General features: G+C 44.1%; 1 protein-coding gene across 2 annotated transcripts in view; it reads left to right on the top strand.

The window, feature by feature from the left end:
• The window catches only part of COG7 (component of oligomeric golgi complex 7), a 61,450-nt gene that overhangs the window by 11,311 nt on the left and 32,826 nt on the right, over positions 1-17,313 (top strand). For both annotated transcript variants that reach the window (XM_081131780.1, XM_081131781.1), the window contains exons 5-9: positions 6,506-6,588; positions 7,331-7,453; positions 10,730-10,928; positions 14,535-14,662; positions 15,564-15,718. In XM_081131780.1, the coding sequence (XP_080987906.1) occupies positions 6,506-6,588; positions 7,331-7,453; positions 10,730-10,928; positions 14,535-14,662; positions 15,564-15,718 (688 nt within the window). The remainder of the gene's footprint in view (positions 1-6,505; positions 6,589-7,330; positions 7,454-10,729; positions 10,929-14,534; positions 14,663-15,563; positions 15,719-17,313) is intronic.

The raw sequence follows: 17,313 nt of genomic DNA on the forward strand, positions 1-17,313 counted from the left end.
CTCAAGCCACCGAATCTAGGAATTGAGTTTGTCTGCGTTTTTTATGGTTCCCCATCTGCTAAAACAGTAAGAATTTTCAAAGGGATAACTACCTGGTAACTGTTATTTCAGAATATTAATGATGTGAGGAATATCAAGGAATGTAAAGGTGAGTCAGATGAGGTTTCTGCCCATCAGGATGGCTTGCTTGGTCGAGGGTGAGGCTGGGCAAGAAGAGTGCACAAATACTTAAAGGACGGAATGTGAAAGTTGCCTAGGCCGCCCTGTGACCAAGGAAGGGATGAAGGAAAACTGAGGACGCTTTTATGTAAGAGCTAGTATCTGTGCAGAACCATGAAAGAGAGATGGACTTAAAACCACTGAAAAATGTTTCTCATTGTAGATGTAATATGTACATAGGTTATTGGAAATTTGAAAAATATAGAAAGGAAAATGGTTTAGAGATAACTGTTAGTGTTTCCTTCCAGTTTTCCCCCTTTGTATACATATATATTTCAAGAAACATATATACATTGAGTATATATATATTTTTGCCCCAGTTAGCAATATAGTATGAGTATTTTCCCCTGGGTGTAAGATTTTGATAGGTGAGGAGAAGCATTTGGGGGCAGAGGGAACGCCATATGTTTGAATGGTACAGAAGTGGGGAAACTCTGGGTCTGTTTTGGGGAATAGTAATTGAACCCATTTTAGTGGAGTAAATGTTGGGAAATGGTCAGTGATGAGGCCGGAAAGGGTTGGGGACAGAACATAGTTTGCCTGAGCAGATTCAAGAGCTTCTGTTCAGGGAATAATTTCATCACTATTATCAGTTCTTGGCCACACTCCTCAGGAGACTTACTGAGAGGGAGCAGTGTTGACTGGACAGTGGACAGACCTAGCTTGAAAGCTCTTGGCTGCTGCATATGAACGAGACCTCAGTTTCCCCTCAGTAACATGAGTGGGGAATTCGACCATGCCATTCTTGGGGGCATTAAAGGAGACAGCAGGAGCACAGCTCCTGGTCCAGAGGAGGCATTCAGGGATCATTCTTCCTCTTGGACCTCCTGTTTTGAGACTGTAGCTCTTACAGTGGCCCACAGGGGACAGTTCCTACGAGCCAGTAAGGAACTCATGGAAGTTCTGCTTGAATGAGAGCGGCAGTGCTTCTAAAAGGCCTGCAGCTCAGCAGAGTTAGCTGAACTACAGATTGGGAGTGCAGACCCACAAATGAGTTAATTGGCTTTGCTTTGCTTTTTCTTGAATTCAGCTAAATTACCCTCATCAGCTGAAAAAGTTAAATGGTACTGAAGGTCTTATAGGGAAAACAGCATTCTCTTCCTCTACCTCGCCTCCAGTGGCAGGAGACCCTCGCTTTTCATTTCTAGAGCTCCTGTTCTCTGGTATTTGACTGTGCATTTCTGTATAATAAATGTAGTACTTTATTTCTTTGTATGTCAATTTTAGGCAGTGTCTATTGACTTCCTATTACAGTTAAGGATTTAGCTTTCACAGCTCTTCTCTCCCTTCCTCATTCCCTTCCTATACCACCACTTTAAATTGAATTAAATAGTATCTATATTATCACAACTTTATAAATAGTTCCTGTATTTTTTAACTGCTTTCCTGTTCTCCTTCATGTTCATCCTGAAGTGTCTGATTGCCTTTTATTCTCTCTCATTCCTCTTAACCATTCATAGTTCTTAATTTTTTCCAAACACTATATCATGGGAGTAAGGTATTTGGAGTTTCCCCTTTCCCTCAGAGACTTTTCTTCTGGAGCTCTCTCTTCTCTGATCTGTACCAGCACAGCTCTTTGCTAGATCTAAGATTAAAGTCTTGTGTCTGTCAGTTGTCACCTTGGACAAATCATAGGAGTTAGAGGATGTCTCAGGAACTGACCAGTAGATGGTCTTGGCCCTTCTAGTTTTGTGATCTTGATTAACTTATTTATTCTGTTGGCAATTTCTCCATCTTAACTCACAGGGTTGCACTGAAGTTAAAGTGAGGTTATATAAGTGGGAAAGCTTTGGAAGAAGTCCTGTGGCCCTGGACAGTTTTACTCAGTGGTTAAAGCATCAGCCCTTGGACTGAAGGGTCCGGGGTTCGATTCCAGCCAAGGGCACGTACCTTGGTTGCAGGCTCAATCCCCAGCCCCAGTCGGGGTACATGCAGGAGGCAACCAGTTGATGTGTCTCTCTCGCAGCAATGTTTCTCTGTCTTTCTCCCTTCCATTCTCTCTGAAAAGCAATGAAAAAATTTCCTCAGTGAGGATTAAAAAAAATAACAATAAACAAAACTAAAAGAAGTCCTGTGGGTATAAAAGTGGGCCAGCTAGCTTATCCACAGCGGATTTCTGTTGTTATGGCCTACTGTGCAGATCTGCCTTAGATATTACCCTCACCTCTGTTTATGTTTACTCACACACTCAACCACATGCTCTCTTTGTCCAGGGGAGAAGGAAGGAGGGCGGTGCTCTCAGGCACATGCTTAAGGCCGATTCCTGCTGTCTGTACGTTGGAGAAAACAGTGACATGGTGCAGACGGATACAGTGGGGGAAATATTTTAGGGACAGATTTCAGAGCATTTTTTCCTATATAATTTTTTCATTTAACAGATAATTCTGACATGTCTCCTACACGCAGGGCACTTTGTGAGAAGTACTTTTGTCAAAATAGAAGGTGAAATCATATGCGAAAGCAGCATAAATGAATTTTGGGGACTCTTAGCTTTTATTTTCAGTGTTCGTGCTAATTCCTCTTGGTGCTATAAGTTTGTTATATATGGTTTTGTTTATAATTGAAAGTCATTTGTTAATATGAAATAATAAGAACCCATTGGTCATATATTATACTTTGGGTGGATGGGATAGACATTGGGTGGATGGGATAGACACTAGGGACCACATTTTATTTGCATCGATGTATATCAGTTTGGGATTCTTTTTGGTTGCAAGTGACAGAACCCAATTCAAACTGACTTAAAGGCGAGAGAGGGAGGACGGGAGGGAGAATATATTGGCTTATGGAACTGAGAAGTTCAGGGGTTGGAGTAGCTTCTGGAGAGAGGAAGGGGGAGAGAGAGAGAGAAACATTGACAGGTTGTCCCCCTGTATGAGCCCCAACTGGGGATTGAACCTGCATAAGACAATGCTCCAACCAACTGAGCCACCTGGCCGGGGTACCAGTCTCTCTCTCATGCTGTTTCTTGGCTCCATTCCTCTGTGTTGGGATTACTTCCAGGCATACTTTTCATGTGTTGGCCCTTGCAGTTCTGGGCTTTCATTCTCACAGCTTGAGAAGAGGTCCCGTGATTAATCTTTTTTTTTTTTTAAAAATATGTTTTTATTGATTTTAGTGAGAAGAAGGGAGGCAGGGAGAGAGAGGAGAAACACTGATCTGCTACCTACTGGGGATTGAGCCCAAAACCCGGGCATACGCCCTGACTGGGAATTGAACTGGCAGCCTCTCAGTGCATGGGAAGATGCTCAACCAACTTAGCCACACTGGCCAGGGCCCACAATTAATCTTGATGGCATTTGATGGGCAGGCTTTTGCACCTCTGAATTACTTAATCAGGCAGATTTGAGGCTCTGATTGGCCAGACCTGGCAGCCATTTGTAGAATCAGCTTCACTGGAAATATTTAAATGGAAAATGGGAGCATGGAAGCAGATGCATGGTTCCTCAGAGAAGAACCTGAGTTCTGTTAGCGGAAATGGAGCAGTAGATGTGGGGCTGCAAAAATAGCAAGTCCACTTCAAGACCCCACAGTGCCAGCAGGTGGCTCTGCACCAGCAGGTGCTCACAGTTATTTTGAATTGAACTGGAGGTGTTTGCCCAGAAGTCTTTATGGTTGCCAAAGAAGGTTTCCTATTTCTGTTGTTTGAATCAGGAACTTCTCCCAGTTTTACAAATTAAAATGCACTAGTCTTGAAAAACTCACATTCCTCTCTAAGGGCTAAAGATTCATGTATTATTACTTTTGAGTTTCAGAATGGTTTTACTAAATGGGTTCACTGTATTGCCCAATTCTGCTTTATTACTTGTTTCAAGAAATAACAAATTCTGCCATGTTGGGTAGAGATTTTAAAGTTGTGATTATATTTAAGCCAGTAAACACTAGAAGTTTTTTCTAAAAATATTCTGTGAATATATACCAAAACATTGACAGTGTTTAACAGACTGTGATAGGATTATAGGCAGTTTTTTCTTCTTGCTTACTCTGTTTTCTATTTTTTCCAACATGAACATGCTATTATATTGCAGGAAAACAATGCTATTTAAAACAATCATCAATTTACTGCATTTTCGAACCCTTATTTGATAAATTGCACCATTAAACCATTTGGCTTAAATTCGACCATTGCAGTTGGTGTGCTGTTCTAACTTCTCAGTTTGCCAGTCAGACTGCGTGTCTTGTTCACTGGCTTTTATAATTTAAGTGCAATAACTAAAGGTAAAGGACTAGATGCACTACTGTGTAAACATTACACATGCCTCTACCCTATTGCACTTAAATAGGTGGGGATTTACTGTTACTTGCATCACTTCACAAAATAAACATCTGTCAAATCCTAGATGAAAGCATCTAAGTTATTTCTACTGAGTCCTATTTAGGTAACAGGGACAGAATAAACAGTGGGTTCAGGGCACCTGGGCCGTCAGCTGCCAATAGCAGCTTTGGTTTCCTGGGGGATCACTGGACCAGCACTGTTAAGGATCCCAGGTAGTCACTCACCACACCTAACATGAGCTAGGTGCTATTATCCTCAGCCCATGTTTAACGTGAGGGGGACAGTTCTGAACTGTATTGCCTAGTGGTCCTGTTCCTTGGGGCCCCCTCCAGTGGCCAAAGCAGTGTCCCTATACTTGTGCTTCCCTGTACTGAGAAGTGATGCACATTAAATCTAAGCCCAGGTGAGAGCTTGTGTCACCTAGAATCTGGATTATAGGAGTGATTGTGCAATTATTTAGGTGCCTATGTTGTGCCCAGTAATGCCTAAAATCTAATCTTCACAGCTGTTTTAGCTGTTTAGGCTAACTGGGCCACATTCATTTATCCAACGCTTTACCCCACACTTGCCATGTATGCAAATAAGCAGTTGGCTCTAAATGGCAGTTTTTGTAAAAAGGTCAAATCTACACCTTAGCCAGATGAGTTAAGTTCCTGCACCTCAAGACCAAAGCCTGTACACCATGCCCTTAAGCTGCTCAAGGCCATAGCCCGTTTCTCTCTCCCTTTTCTACCACCGACACCGTGGTGAACCATCTGTATGTCCCACTGATCAGCAAGGAAAGAGGAGAGCTGGGACCTACAGGGTAGGCACAGGAAATGTGCAGGGCACTAGTAGCAGAGCCCACAGGGTCCCCGACTTCTCCCTAGGGCATTCAACCTCAGGGACTTGGTCGTCACAAGCCCCCTGCCCCCCTGGAAAACCCGTCCTGTGCCCAGGCAGCGTGGTGCCACCCTGTAGTTCATGATGAAAAGGGAGGTTAAAAGGGCCTGGGTGGAGCAGTGGGCCCCAGTTATGTGCAAGCAGGGGCCTGGTGCTGTAGCCTGACCCCCGGCACCACTCACAGGCGCGCAGCAGGGCTCAAAGGCAGTACATTTACTGCAGTGTTTGACTTCCTACCGTGTGCTGTGCTTATTCCTAAAAACAGTGAAATGACAGGAGAGGTCACAGCCCTTGTGGCGCTTATGTTTCCAAGAAAAACCATAAGCTATTACACAAGTAGCTAAATAGAATAATACAGGTTGTGATTAGTTTGTGAAGGAGAAGATGTGATAGGGAGCAGCCAGAATAACCCCGTTGGGGCCGGCTGATTGGAAAAGGCCCTTCTGATGAGGCGCAAGCTACACAGAGCTAGGGGCTCACCCCGACTTAGGAGGTAAAAGGCTCTGGAGGTCTGCTTGTGTCAGTGTTTGTAGTTCATGTAAATATTAGACTGAGCCACGAAGGTAGGAGATGGGCGAGTAGTGGCAGTTCACGTGGTTTAGCAGTGGATTTGCAAGCGGCTAAAGCTCTTTAGACTAGTGTTCTCTGCAGAATGGGGCTGGTTGGTGGTGGTTTTAGATGCCTTTCTGAGGCTATTTTATGATTCTACCTCAGAGCCAGGCAGGCGAGTTGCTTAAAGCACAAAATTGTCTGAGGCTCTCCCCAACCCCTTGTACAGTCCTGAGCAGCAGATCCCCTGTTTTACAGCCCAAGCCCCACCCCTGATTCTAATTCTTTTTTCTACTCCCATGTAACATTTACTTGGCCAGCGTATAATCTCAGCTATATTAATGAGGCTTATTGATGCGTTGTTCTAAGCAAGAAGTGTTCAGTTGAGACACACGTTCTGCCCTTAACTTTGCTTATTTTTCATATTTATGATTTCCACACATGAGTTACATCATTGTCTAGGTAGAAACTTCTGAATTCTGCCTCATGTGTCCATTCACATTTATTTTGATAAATTCTTCCTCTGGCTACAACAGAAAACCTGGTAACGGCATATACACATTTTATGTCATTCTTTAGAGCAATCCAAAATGTTTGTGAAGGTGTTCACTGAAATTGACCGGATGCCCCAGCTTCTGGCCTACTACTACAAATGTCACAAGGTGAGAAGCTGTGTGTGGTTATGCTTGTGGAATCCTAGATTCATACTCAGGTAAAAATTGCCTCCTCATTCTGAATTTTTCTTTCATTAGCCAGCAGGGGGTGCTGTGGGCCCAGCCTGGGGATTCATTCAATTGCCAGTTGGAAAATGAATCATCAGTTTTGGTCTCTCTTATATTTATTTACAGCTGGATTTCATTTATAGACTGAAAAGTTGTTTTTAATTTTCCAGTTTTGTCCTCTAAGGGAGATTCTTGTCTTAAGCTTAATAATGCCCTCAGCAAGCCATGAGAATTTTATGTATTTCCTGGGGTTGTTGAAGTTAGGTTCCTGAAAAACTTGACAGCGTCCTGGGCTAACCTGATTTCTTTCAGGTCTGATGCTCATGTGTCATTTAAGCAGGAGAGTTAGGACTTAAAGCTAAAACACACTCACACCCACTTCTGAGGTCTCTGCAGAAGGGTGGAGGCCTGCTGAGGTACAGTACATTGGCCTGCTTCTAGAGCGAGATAAAAGGAGTAAGGATCACTTAGAGGGCAGCAGCTTTAGTTTTGATTGATGATGAGAGCAGTTAACTACATAGGGTTTCTCCTGCTTTTTTGGAAGTGCATGGCCATCAGTGGGTCGTGGTTCCTTAGGATAGTAGGCTGCAGTAGCTAGCTTGCCATGGTGGGAGGGCAGAGTGGTTTTAGCAGGCAGCACATGTTGATGTACCCAGCGGGCCCCTTTGTTCTGCCTGTGCAGGTGCAGCTTGTTGGAGCCTGGCAAGAGCTGTGCCAGAGCGACCTCCCCCTGGACCGGCAGCTCACCGGACTCTACGATGCCTTACTGGGAGCTTGGCACACGCAAATTCAATGGGCTACGCAGGTAACCTCTCACTTGGGTTCTGGGGAGAGCAAAGCCTTGGTGGCAGGAAACAGGTGACCGCTCTGGGAGTTGTCTCAACTGCGGAGAGCAGCCTGAAGACCCCCCTGTTGGCTGCCTTCCTGGAAGGAGTTAAAAGATAAGCTTCCAAACCCACAGCAGTAAAATCTCTAGATCTGTTACAACTCTAATCTTCTCTCTTATCTATATCTTAAGTGGAATCTAATGTGACGGTGTTGCTTGTTGTTGAGCAGGGGAGCCTGTGGAATTCCTGAAGGCCATTATCTTCTCATCTGACAGCCATGGCTCTTAGTTAGGTGCTGTTTGAGCGAACAAGATCTTTTTTATCTTAACTTTGGATAACAGTTTCCTGGTCTATAGTTATTTCTCTTGTTCTCACAATACTGTGGGAGTTAGCAGAGGAATGTGGCTTTAAAGGCACCCCCTGACTTGGGTCAGAGGTGAGACTGAGCAACCTGATGCGAAGTGGAACTTTCTCCTCACTTACTCTCCCAAAACCTCTAGGCATTTCCAGCCCTAAAGGGTGTGAATTACTGCCCCTCGGCTTTTTGCTGATTAATCGATTGGTCTGAGAGAGAGGAGACAAATTCAGTACTTACATGATGGGAGCAGTGGTGCCAGAGTGCTGGGTAGTGCCATAGCCACCCTGATGTTTTCATCGTAGTTTGTAGTTAGAATGGAGGTGGGAACTATGTGGGAATTCTGTCAGACACCATAAGGTAGGACAGGCATGCTGGACTCTGGAGGACCTGTGTCATAGCAACAAGGGCAAAGTAATGATGGAAAGGGCAGAAGAACATTATTTCTCCTGTTGTTTCAAATTTTACTGATTTTATAGTTAATTTTTTTATTGTGGTAAAAATATATATAACATAAACCACTTTAACTATTTTTAAGTGTAAGTTAAGTGGCATTAAGTACATTCACAGTGTTAACTGTCACCGCTATTTCCAGAATTCTTGTATCATCTCAAACAGGAACAGTGAACTCATTAAGCAATAACTCTCCATCCCTCGTCCCTTATCACCTGGTAACTGCTGGTTTGCTGTTCCTATAAGTGTTCCTACTGTAGATACCTCATGTAGGTGGAATCATACAATATTTGTCCCTTGAGTCTGCCTTCTTTCACTCAGCATGTTTTCAGGCATCATCCATGTTGTAGCATGTATCAGGATTTCATCCTTTTGTGACTGATATTCCACTGTATTTACCACGTTTTGTTTACCCATCCATCTAATGATAGACACTTGAGTTGCTTTTACCTGTTGGCATTATAAATAATGCTCCTGTGAACATTGGTGTACAAATATCTAGTTGTGTCCCTGTTTTCAGTTCTTTTGGGTATATACCTAGGAATAGAATTATTTAGTCATACTGTAATGTTTTTACATTTTGGGGAGCTGCCAACTGTTTTCCACAGCAGCTGTACCATTTTTATATTCCTACCAGCAGTGCACAAGGGTTCCAGTTGTTCCAGTTTCTCTATATCCTTGCCAACACTTGTCACTTAAAAAAATTTTTATAATAGCCATCCTAGTGGGTAATGTGTCAGTTGTATTATCTTCTTTGGAGATATGTCTTTTTAAAAAAATATATGTTTTCATTGATTTTAGAGAGATAGGAAGGGAGAGTGAGATAGAGAAACATCGATAAGAGAGAAACATCAACATCGATTGGCTGACTCCTGCATGCTCCCTACTGGGGATCAAACCCACAACCTGGGCATGTGCCCTGACCGGGAATCAAACCGGTGACCTGTTGGTTCCTGGGTTGTCACTCAGCCACTGAGCCACACCAGTGGGGCTATATTTCTTGATTTGACCGTTTAATTTATACTTATTTATGTATTTATTTATTATTATTTTTAACCCTCACCCAAGGACAGTTTTTCCACTGCTTTTCAGAGAGAGGAGAAAAGAGAGAGAGACAGAGAGACAGAGAGAAACATCCGTGTGAGAGAGACATCGATCGGTTGCCTCCCACACGCACCCCAACTGGGTCTGGGATCGAGCCTGCAACTGAGGTACGTGCCCTTGGCTGGAATCAAACCCAGGGCCCTTCAGTTCCAGGCTGACGCTCTAACCACTTAGCATAACAGCCAGGGCTGTCCATTTCCCTTAAGTTAATTTGCTGGTGTACAATTATTCATGATATAATCCTTTTTATTTCTATGAAATCGGTAGTAATGTCCCCACTTTCATTATTTGATTTTATTAATTTAGGTTTGTTAATTTTATTAGTCTTTTCAAAGAACCAACTTCTAGTCTTCCTGATTTTTAAATTGATATTTCTATTCTCTCTTATATATCTCTGATCTAATCTTTATTATTTTTGTTCTATTGCTATTGTTGAGTTTAGCTTCTTTTTTCTGGTTTCTTAATGTGTACAGTTAGGCTGCTGATTCGAGCTATTTTTTAATGTCTCCATCTACAGCTATAAATTTCCCTCTTAGCACTGCTTATGCTTTATCTCCTAAGTTTTGCTATAGTGTTTTCATTTTCATTTATCTCAAGGTATTTTCTAATAAAAAATTGAATTTATTGATTTTATAGTTTTTAAACTCATACCTTTTTTGGCTTTAGAGTTGCATAAGAACAATCTTATATCTTGCTTCATGTTTGTGCATATTTAAATTATGCGATAATAAAAAAGCATTTAATCAACAGTGGGGGTCTGTAAGAATCCCCCTCTAAATTCACTGCTTGTATGATTTAAGTTTTGTCCAAGATACCTATTGTCTACAGAATGGGAAAAAGCCTTAACGAATAGGTGAATTTATAATCTGAAAGGCTCTGGCTACACTGTTCCTGGCGGTCCTTACCTTTACTGAAGATCTGTGTCAAGGAGAGGGGGCTGCGAGCTGATCTGCAAATCTGCTTCAAGGTCCTCCAGCTCTGATTCATTGAATTGCTCTTCTTTAATTTCATTTTGTTCCCCCCCTTCCAATTTTTGCATTGTCGTCTTCACAGTCCTCTCTAGCCAATTTTTGGTGACCGTCTAAATACTACATTTTGTCGATTTGAAAATAGTTCAGCACGTGGGGCCTGTGATAGGCATGGAGTAGCCAATTGTTCTAGACAAGTTGCAAGTCCTGCCAGTTCACTTGGCTTTCTGAGCATGTTTACGTTTGCTGTGAGAAAAACATGGGGCTCATAGCTCTTGAACAGACCCTTCAGAGTGGTCAGGAGATTGCTTTTCTAGAAGGAATGCACCCATTTGATCAAGTATGCTAACGCATGCACCCCTCTCCCACTGCAGGTTTTTAAGAACCCCTACGAGGTGGTGACTGTGCTGCTGATTCAGACCCTAGGGGACTTGGCGCCCTCTCTGCCCATGTGCCTCGGCTCCAGTGTGGAGCAGGCGGGGCCCGAGCTGGAGCTTCCCAAGCTGCTGGAGCTGTATGCCGCCACTGCCCACTTTGCCAAGGGGCTGGAGATGGCACTGCTGCCCCACTCACGTAAATAGCCCTCTCCCCGTCTCTGGCTTGCCTTTACTCTTGTTGACGCTTCTGGGGCCTGAGTTGGTTTGCATTTTCAGGCGACTGATATTACAGAAATGGGAAGAATCACTTTTTTCCTTCTCAACAGATATGAAAACCTTTTCCATGACAACATTCCCTTTGTGGAAATAGTTACTGCTTAATGTATTTACCTAGCGGCAGTGCTGCCCTGTTCTGGGGAGGAGGTGGGCCTTTCTGCAGGACCTTAGAAGGTAAAAGAGGCAGGTAGACCTTAGTGGCCACCAGTTGGCAGAGGTTCCTTTGGGAAAATAGTGTCCTCTTTTTAAAAATTTTTTCCCCCAAATCCTCACCCAAGGACATGTTCATTGATTTTTAGAGAGAGAGGACAGAAGAGAGAGAGAGAGGAAGCAGGGGAGAGAAAGAGAGAAACACTGATATGAGAGAGAAACATCAATTGGTTGCCTCCCTCACGTGCCCTGACCTGGGATTGGGCCCGCAACCCAGGCGTGTGCCCTGACTGGGAATCAAACCCACAACCCGCTTGGTACATGGGACCATGCTCCAACCAGCTGGGCTCCAGCTGGGGCAGTGTCCTCTTTCAAGTCATATAAACTCAGGCAATTCAACTAAACGTTAAGTTTCAGAGGAGCTTTTGGCTTTGGCAACAAGTTTTGAGGGCAGAGATGCTGTGTCAGTACTGAAGGTGGCCACAGGGAGAATGGGCATCCCCTGCTGCCACCAGAGAGCAGAGCACTTCCTGCCCTACTGCCACCTGAGAGCAGAGCACTTCCTGTCCCTGTTCAGGCACGTGATGCTTGGGGTGCTGCGTATCCCCAGCTGTTTCCTTCTGTGCTTAAAAGCATCATAAACTTTTAAGTACCGCAGGCATTGTGACACATGCTGCTATCAGATCAGGAAATTGCTCTGGGAAGGTCTCATTCTGCCGTGTGGCTGCTGTGTCACCAGCTCGCCTTGTTTAATAGTGATTCTCTTTAATTACACTCATATGTAATTACTTTCGGGCTCCTGGTGATTCATAGGTGTTTTTGGCACACTCACTGGTCAGGCCTTGGTTATGGGAGAGGCATGGTGGCTGTGGTAGCTTCTAGGGGACTAGCAGTGCCCTTCCAGGTGGCCAGAGAGGGTGTTGAGGCCATGTGTCCTACCAGAGCAGAGTGGGATGCAGGTGCACTGGGAGCAGGCAGCCTGCCTCCCCCCGCCATGGGCAGTGTTGAAGAATCAGATATGGAAGTGCTTCGGTAGTCAGCCATAGTGTGTAAGATTTCTAATGGTTCCTAAAGTGACTTTTAAAAAGGTGTTTTGTTTTTGTTTTCTTTGTGTGTGTTAATCCTCCCCCGAGAATATTTTTTTCATTGATTTTTAGAGAGTGTGTTAGGAAGGGAGGGAGAGAGAGAACATCAGAGTGAGACAGACACATCGATTAGTTGCCTCTTGCATGTGCCCCACCTGGGGCTGGGGGTTGTACCTACAACCCAGGCACATGCTCTTGACTGGGAATTGAACCAGTGACCCTTCAGTCTGTGTGCTGATGCTCTAACCACTGAGAATACCGGCCAGTGTAAAAAAAGGTGTGGTTTTTTTTTCAATTTAAAAATACTTTAGAGGCACAAAAATAAAGAGAATAAAAATGAGCCGTAGCCCTGGCTGGTTTCGCTCAGTGGTTAGAGCATCAGCCTGCGTACTGAAGGGTCCCAGGTTTAATTCAGGCCAAGGGCATGTGCCTCGATTGCAGACTCGATTCCCGGTCCCAGTTGGGGCATGTGCGGGAGGCAACCAGTCGATGTGTCTCACTTACATCAATGTCTCTCTCTCTCCCTTCTACTCTCTCTGAAAAGCAATGGAAAAAGTATCCTCTGGTGAGGATTAAAAAAATGAACCGTAGCCTCATCACTTGGAGTCACTACAACATTTTGTGTTTCCTCCTAGTAATTCAAATATAAGTACACATTTTTCATAAATAAATGTAAACACTTTATATGCACACATATGCATATCTATGCATAGTTTAAAATATTGGTTGTGTACAATCTTATCTCTTCTGTCATTAAATGTTTAATGACCACTTTATAACTGAGTTACTATAACTTTAAAAAAAAAAAATATGTCTTTATTGATTTCGGGGGGGGCGGGGAGAGATAGAAACATCAATGATGAGAGTGTCATTGATCAGCTGCCTCCTGCATGCCCCCGACTGGGGATTGAGCCCACAACCTGAGCATGTGCCCTAACCGGGAATTGAACCTTGATCTCCTTGATCATAGGTCAATGCTCAACCACTGAGCCAAGCCAGCGAGTCAAGTTACTATAATGTTTTGTTCTTGGATCAGTTTGTGTCAAAAAGCAAGAAAACACTCAAAGACTGATAGGGAAAAGTTAAAAAGATATGGGTGCCAACCTGAGGGAGCAGCCATTGACCAAATTTGAAATAATTTGAACATTAAAATAAATAATGACAGTAATAGATGAAAACAATGAATTTTTAAAAATTCATGAATTCATAGTGTTATTAAATAGAGAGAAGGAGCCCTGGCTGGGTGGCTCGGTTGGTTAGAGCCTCATCTCATACACCAAAAGGTTGCAGGTTCGATTTCCGGTCAGGGCGCATGTGGGCGGCATCCGATTGATGTTTTTCTCTCCCTCTCTTCCTCCCTTCTCCTCTCTCTCTCCCTCTCTTTCCCTCTCTGAAAAATCAATGAAAACATATCCTTGGGTGAGAATTTAAAGAAATAAAAACAGAGAAAGGAATAATTCTTTACAAAAGAATGCCAGAACATAGATGTAGAAGGAAGGAAAGAATTAGCAAATCACCATTTATAGTCAGTAACAGTAAAGTCTATTCAGGCAAAGATTACCAATGGCTGCCAGAGTCACTGGGTAAGTGTTCAACTTAGAAGTTGAATTGCTATGTCATTTAAATTTTTGATACAAAGGTTTTAAATTTTTATGTTGTTTAATATAGGAAGTTGGGGGATGCCTAGTGTGTGGACACCCTGCTCTGTAAAGCCCAGGAGAGTGTTCTCCTGCAGAGCCCTTTCTCTGTAACAGTCCTCGGACTTGACTGATGAACGTCGTCATTTGAAGGGGTTCTCTTTACAATATGAAGGTGTTCTTAACCATGATGTGTTGTGGGACTTAGGGGGTGGTTATCTTTAATAGTGCTTTAGACAAATAATACACAAAGTTCAAATGTATCAAGATATTGATGTAAGGGCCCTGGCTGGCTTGGCTCAGTGGTTAGCGCGTCAGTCCATGGACCGAAGGGTCCCAGGTTCTGTTCTGGCCAAAGGCACATACCTTGGTTGCAGGCTCAGCCCCGGTCAGGGCTAGAGTGGGAGGCAGCCACTTGATGTGTCTCTCTCACATCTGTGTTTCTCTCCCTCCCACTCTCTGAAAAGCAATGGAAAAAATGTCCTTGGGTGAGGATTAGGGGGGATAAAGATACTGACGTAAGGGAGTGTTGCAGCTTCCGTGGACAGTAGTTACCTTGAGGTGAAACGGGGAAGTACCTGTCCCCCTGTCGTTTTCCAGAACTGATTTCTAATTCTGTGTTCATTGTTGCCTCTCATTTCTGATTCCCTAAAGATGAGCACAACCCGGTGAAAGTCACGGAGCTGGTGGGTGCTGTTTACAGTCCATACAAACCCTACCAGCTCAAGTACGGAGAGATGGAAGCCCAGCACCTCCTCATCCAGATCAGTGCGGTGCCTCTGGTAATGTCACACCACTGCCACTGGCCACTTGGCCATTCTGTTTGCCAGGCAGGGGTGGGGGTGGCATGCACTGGAGACAGTGTGAGGTGGACTCAGGTGTGCTCAGAGTTGGAACAGGTGTGCAAAAACCGGCCCTAAGAGCCTTGTGAGCTCTTGGGAACCAAATGTAAAAATGAGACCACAGATGTGCTCCCAGTTTTGTACTTAAAATCCCCAATAACAATCTAGCCAAATGAGAAGCTTCCACCTGGTGGGGATAGGTTATCTCCCTGATTTATTAATTTTTTTGGCAGTCTTTTGTTTGAGGCAGATAAGCAAAAGGGCACAGTAGCCAGGCACTTATGGACAGGGCTCTCGGGGCACTGGAGAGGAGGGAGGTCAGGGTTAGGGCAGGTGTTAAGGTGGTCTGGTGTGAGGCGAGCTGACATTTAGGAACAGGTCTCCCGGTAGTTAAACCTGCCACCGGCACCACTGTTCCGTTTTCCAGGGATGCCCCCAGAACGTCTGCCTTGCTTCAGTGGCATGCTGGCCCCCGAAGGAGGCATTTTCTTTTCTCAGAATTCTTCTGGGTTGTCTGATACAGAGAATTTGAGTCCTGGCTGGAGAACCATAGGGGAAGATGCCGTCTTGGTCACAGAAAAAGAGGAAAGATGAAAAATATAAGGATGGTTGTCAGAATTTCATCACACTGTTCTGCCAAGAGTTAACTTCTGTACCCTCACCAGCCACTTAGACCGGCCTCCTCCAGTTAAGGCTGGTGAAGAGCTGTCCCAGCTCGGGACTGCCTTTCTGATGTCCCTGTTAAGTGACTGTCCCATGGATGAGGCGGCTTGGAAGTCTCCCCGTCTCAGGGTTGTCTGTCCATTTGTTCTCGAGTCTGAGGCAGCTTTTGTTTCCCCAGGAGCACGGGGAAGTCATTGACTGCGTGCAGGAGCTGAGCCACTCTGTGAGCAAGCTCTTTGGCCTGGCATCTGCAGCTGTTGACAGATGTGTCCAATTCACCAACGGCCTGGGGACCTGCGGCCTGCTGACAGCCCTGAAATCCCTCTTTGCCAAGTAAGGCTGGGCAGAGGGGACAGGGCCAGCCACATGAGAGGGCAACATCTGTCCCAGTAAAAATGGGCATGTTCCGAGAATGCCTGCTTTGAATCCTAGAGAGGCACTTACCTCAGAGCCCAAGGGGGTGTTTCTAAGGATGTTTACTGCAACACTGTAATGTAGAACTTTCGAGCAGCCTGAACGTCCATCAGTTTGGCAATGGCTACATGAGGTATGCTATTCAGAAAAGGGAACTCTGTGTGGCACTTAAGTTATGAATTCTGTCTACACATACCAACATGGACAGAGCTCAGAAACATTAGGTGAATAAAAACGAGCTGCAGAGTAATATATAAAGTCTCATACTTTATGTAAGAAGAATGTATGCAATCTAGGGTATATTTTCTGTAGCAGGGTTCAAAAACGTTTCTGCAAAGGGCCAGATGATAAGTGTTTTTGGCTTTGGGGCCTTACAGTCAATAGAAACCTTTGTGGCACTTGCCTTACTATCACAGAACAGATGTAGATGACACATGAATGGGTGTGGCTGTCTTCTAGTACAACTTCATGTACAAAAACCACAGTGCCATCCCCTGTTCTGGATCTTTTTTTAATACTTTAAAATGCATTATATGTTTCTATAAAGTAGGGGTTGGCAGACTCTAGCTCATGAGCCAAATCTGGCCTGCAATCTGTTTTTGTAAATAAAGTTTTATTGGGACACAACCATCTCTTTCATTACCTATGGCCTGTGACTCCTTCACAATGTGAAGTTAGAGTTGAGTAGCTAGGACAGAGACCTGTGACTCTCAAAGCCTAAAACATCTGGACCTTAACAGAAAGTTTGCTGAACCCTCATGTGGAAGGTTAGGCAACAAACTTAAAACACTGGTTATCTTTGGAGAGATGGGCGAAGGACCGGGATGGTGGCCATAGGGGATTTAGTTTTATTTCTTAGTTTCTGGTTTTTTAAGGAGCGTAAGTTCACATATATCTTATGTAATTAAAAGTAAACAATAAAAAGTACGTATCGTGCTAAGTGAGAGAAGCCAGTCACAAAGGACCATGTTACATGATTCCATCTATATGAAATGTCCAGAACAGGCAAACCGATAGAGACAGAAAACAGATTAGTGGGTGCTTAGGGCTGGGGAGGGGACCATTTGGGAGAGACGGGGGATGACTGCTAAAAGTTAGGGGGTGTCTTTTGGGACAGTGAAAATGTTCTGAAGTTGATTGTGGTGATGGCAGTGGCTGCATAGCTCTGTAACTGCACTAAAAACCATGCATTGTGCTCTTTAGGTGAGTGAATTGTGTGGTATATGAATCATCACAATAGAGCTGTGAAAAAAAAGAAAGGGAACTAAAATCATGTTTAATTAGAAAAAAGAAAAAGGAAGAGAGCAATGTGAGGCTGGCTTCTCTGACCTGGCAGTTGAGGTGGAAGGGCCCTCAGGAGGTTAGGAGCTCCAGTCTCTGGTTTGGAGACAAGTACATTCTTAGGCTCTCCAAGAGACCCTCCTTGGTCGCTTGTTCTAGAATGAGGTTGCCCTGAGTCTCAAGAAATTCCTTTTATTGGACCGAGTGTTGTTTGCTGTCAAAAGTTTAGGGCG

Source organism: Miniopterus schreibersii, assembly GCF_964146895.1.
Source record: "Miniopterus schreibersii genome assembly, chromosome: 3".
NCBI classification, from domain to species: domain Eukaryota; kingdom Metazoa; phylum Chordata; class Mammalia; order Chiroptera; family Miniopteridae; genus Miniopterus; species Miniopterus schreibersii.